Genomic DNA, 3033 nt, shown 5'->3' with positions numbered 1-3033 from the left:
CTTCACAAATAGAAGTGAACAGAGTACATGATACATAGTATGACAGGTATTTACTGAATTTATGTATGTGTGTCTAGGGCATTTAGTCTTTCAGACAGTGATTGCTGAAGACATTGTTTTGCTCTTTACAGTCGGTGCTTATAAGCAAAAAACTCACTACCATCGATTCCAACTCTTTGACTGTCAGCTATGGGTCTTGCATCAACGCAAACATACTCTTCTATTTAGGAGCATTCAAAACCAAAGACACTGTCCCTAAAATAGTCACTCTGCATTTTTTAGTAACAGTTCCTAGGAAGCTGACAGTACTGGTCTACAAACTGAAACAACTCATTTACACTATGCCTCCTGGCTTCAGTAGTTAATTGGTTTCCCCTCTTCTCCTGGACTACCTTCTTGTTGACCAGCGGGTGTAGGGGTATTCCCTGTTGTTCTAACACTATTTTCTTCTTTCTGAGTCAGCCTTGAGACTACAGGTCATAACTTTGACATAACTGGTACAAGACTGGAATCAGTGCTGCAATTCATCCCTACATTATTTTTGTCTGCCTTTGCAGCTATTAATAGAAGCCCAAGAATTGTATACCTTGCCCTTTCTGTATCATTCCACATTTCCACATGCATCCAATGAGCCAATTCTTCAGGAGTTGATCCACACCCACCCGTTGGGAAATGGATTGCCACATAACAGCTGCTTTAATGGGTCTTCTTTGTCTCATCCTGAAACCAAAGGTTTCTCCTTTTCCCTATTCATTCTGCTTTCTCCAAACTACATTTTACAGTGAGTCAGAGCTATTGCAGCAAGTACTGCCAATCTGACACCAATTGTGGTAATCATTTCTTTTGTAAGATATGACAAAATAACAATTTATAAATTATCAAGGGCTTATGAGGGAGGGGAAAAATGAGGACCTAATGCCCGGGATTTAAGTGGAGAGAAAATGTTTTGAGAATGATGAGGGCAATGAATGTACAAATGCACTTTACACAATTGATGTATGTATGGAATGTGATGAGTTGTGGGGGCCCCTAATAAAATGATTTTTTAAAAAAAGTTGAAAAGCAAAAAAAAAAAAAAGAATTAATACCAGACTACTTCCAAGGAGTTGGAGATTGAAGCTGTCCCACATATTCCAACTCTTCCAAGTACTCTTTGCGCCATTATCTCCCCACTCTTCTTGAGTATATTGCTGCACTGCATCACTGGGTTCTGCAAATCGCTGCAGTGTCACACGGAAACTCACAAAATTTTGAGGACAGGTCCAATATCCAAAGGTCAGACAGCTAAGTCAACAGCAAGGTCCAGAGCTAGAAGCCAAAATGTCCCAAATCCAAAGTAGGTCTTCTTACTTCTACCAAGCTGAGTCAGGAAATAGCAGTGTAGCTTTCCAGAGAAGGCAGTGAATGAATGGGTTTTGTATGACAGCACCAGTGTGTATCCAAGGAAAACAGTGAGGCCTGGTTCATGCCCTGTTCTAAGGTAGAATCTTATAGATGACACAAAGGAAACCAATATTGTGGCTTGATTCATACCCTCTACTATCATCAGATCTCAATCCCATTCTGCCCTGTTTGTTAGCAGAGAACACCCTTTAAATGAGACTATAGTCACAGGCATTTGAAGTCCCAAATTATAGTCTCACATAAAGAATATGACTAGAAGGACCATGCTAATCATTTATAACTCAATTCATAATCAGTATGCCAATTGGGCTCTTCATAAATAACTAAGTAAACATTTACCGGTTTTAAATGACAATTTGATTAAATGGCTTGACGAAAAGAGAAGGTATCTGAGAGAGATACTGGGGAGGGCTCCAAGTCCTGAAACCTTTCCTGTGCACAAGTGACAACAATGACTGTTCAGCAGTTTACAGTCATTCCACCCTCCATTTCAGGAGTTCTCCTAACAAATCACAAGGTGGGGTTATTAAAAACATTTCTGGTTCCCATCTTCAAAGCTTCTTATTTATTATGCCTGAGGTTGGTCTCTAAGATTTCTATCTTAAAATGAATGTAAGTAATGTTTACTTTTATGATCCAGGAACCTGAACTTCTAGAACCACTGATCTAGGGTACTGGATTTTAGCACACTGGATCATTTGTAAACGTTAAACAAAGTGTTGATGCCTAATGTCCATTCTTGGTGAGTCTCATTGTATTGGTGTGAAGGTATAGCCTGAGCTTAGAACTTTTTTAACTACTCCAGATGATTCTGATACACAACCAGAATTTGGAACCATGGGTCTAGAATGTGAATATGTTAGTGCATTTCTTGTAAGGAAAGAGTACCTAATCCTACATGTTGGTGGAGGTAGGTGGGCAAAAGGCAACGATTTAGTAAAGATTTGTTACTTTAAGACTTAAAGGATAATCAATACCATGCGTTGTCAGAGGGAGTGAAAGTGTTTCAGACAGAAGAAATAATAACATACAAACATGTTTCTTCATCATTTTTAAGTAATCCTAAACAATAAATGGATTCCTGAAATGCAGCTTTGATATTAGTTGCTTCTTGTGTCAAAGGTAAATGTATCCCCTAATAGTTTATTTTTACTTTCAAAATAAATATAAAAGTATGTATTATATATTAAAATTTATTTTTGATGTAATAGAATGAGAAGAAGAAACCGAAAGACAAGAAGATATGGCGTGTTGGACACTAACATAGAAAACATGGAATTGACACCTTTAGAACAAGATGATGAGGATGACAATAACACATTGTTTGATGCCAACCATCCTCGCAGGTAAGTGTTCATTGTTTAATTCTGTGGCTTAAGATATACACCCTTAATGTAAATTGAAAGTTTACTTAGCAGGCTTTTTTATTACAACAATCAGTTCTGTTTAATGAAATTATTTCTGTTATCGAGCCAATGGCTTATGTTCACATTTGTTTTGTTAAGTTAGTCATGAACAAGATGTCATCTTCAGTAATAATTGAATATCTAGTCACAGAATGTTCTCATCTTAACTAGTATGATAGTAAAATGTAAGAACTATACAACGGGGTACCCTTAAAAAAAAAAA

The 3033-nt window shown here is 37.3% G+C and overlaps 1 protein-coding gene across 1 annotated transcript in view; it reads left to right on the top strand.

Moving 5' to 3' along the window:
• FAM174A (family with sequence similarity 174 member A) overlaps positions 1-2754 on the top strand; it is a 33535-nt gene extending 30781 nt beyond the window's left edge. The window contains exon 4 of the mRNA XM_004706647.1: positions 2616-2754. Within this exon, the coding sequence (XP_004706704.1) occupies positions 2616-2754 (139 nt within the window). The remainder of the gene's footprint in view (positions 1-2615) is intronic.
• The last annotated feature ends 279 nt before the right edge of the window (positions 2755-3033 follow it).

Source organism: Echinops telfairi, unplaced genomic scaffold (genome assembly GCF_000313985.2).
Source record: "Echinops telfairi isolate 266 unplaced genomic scaffold, ASM31398v2 ScPeMD7_7469;HRSCAF=8507_1, whole genome shotgun sequence".
Classification (NCBI taxonomy): Eukaryota; Metazoa; Chordata; class Mammalia; order Afrosoricida; family Tenrecidae; genus Echinops; species Echinops telfairi.
The sequence above is the reverse complement of the archived record's forward strand: the minus strand, read 5'-3'. Positions and strand labels throughout refer to the sequence as shown.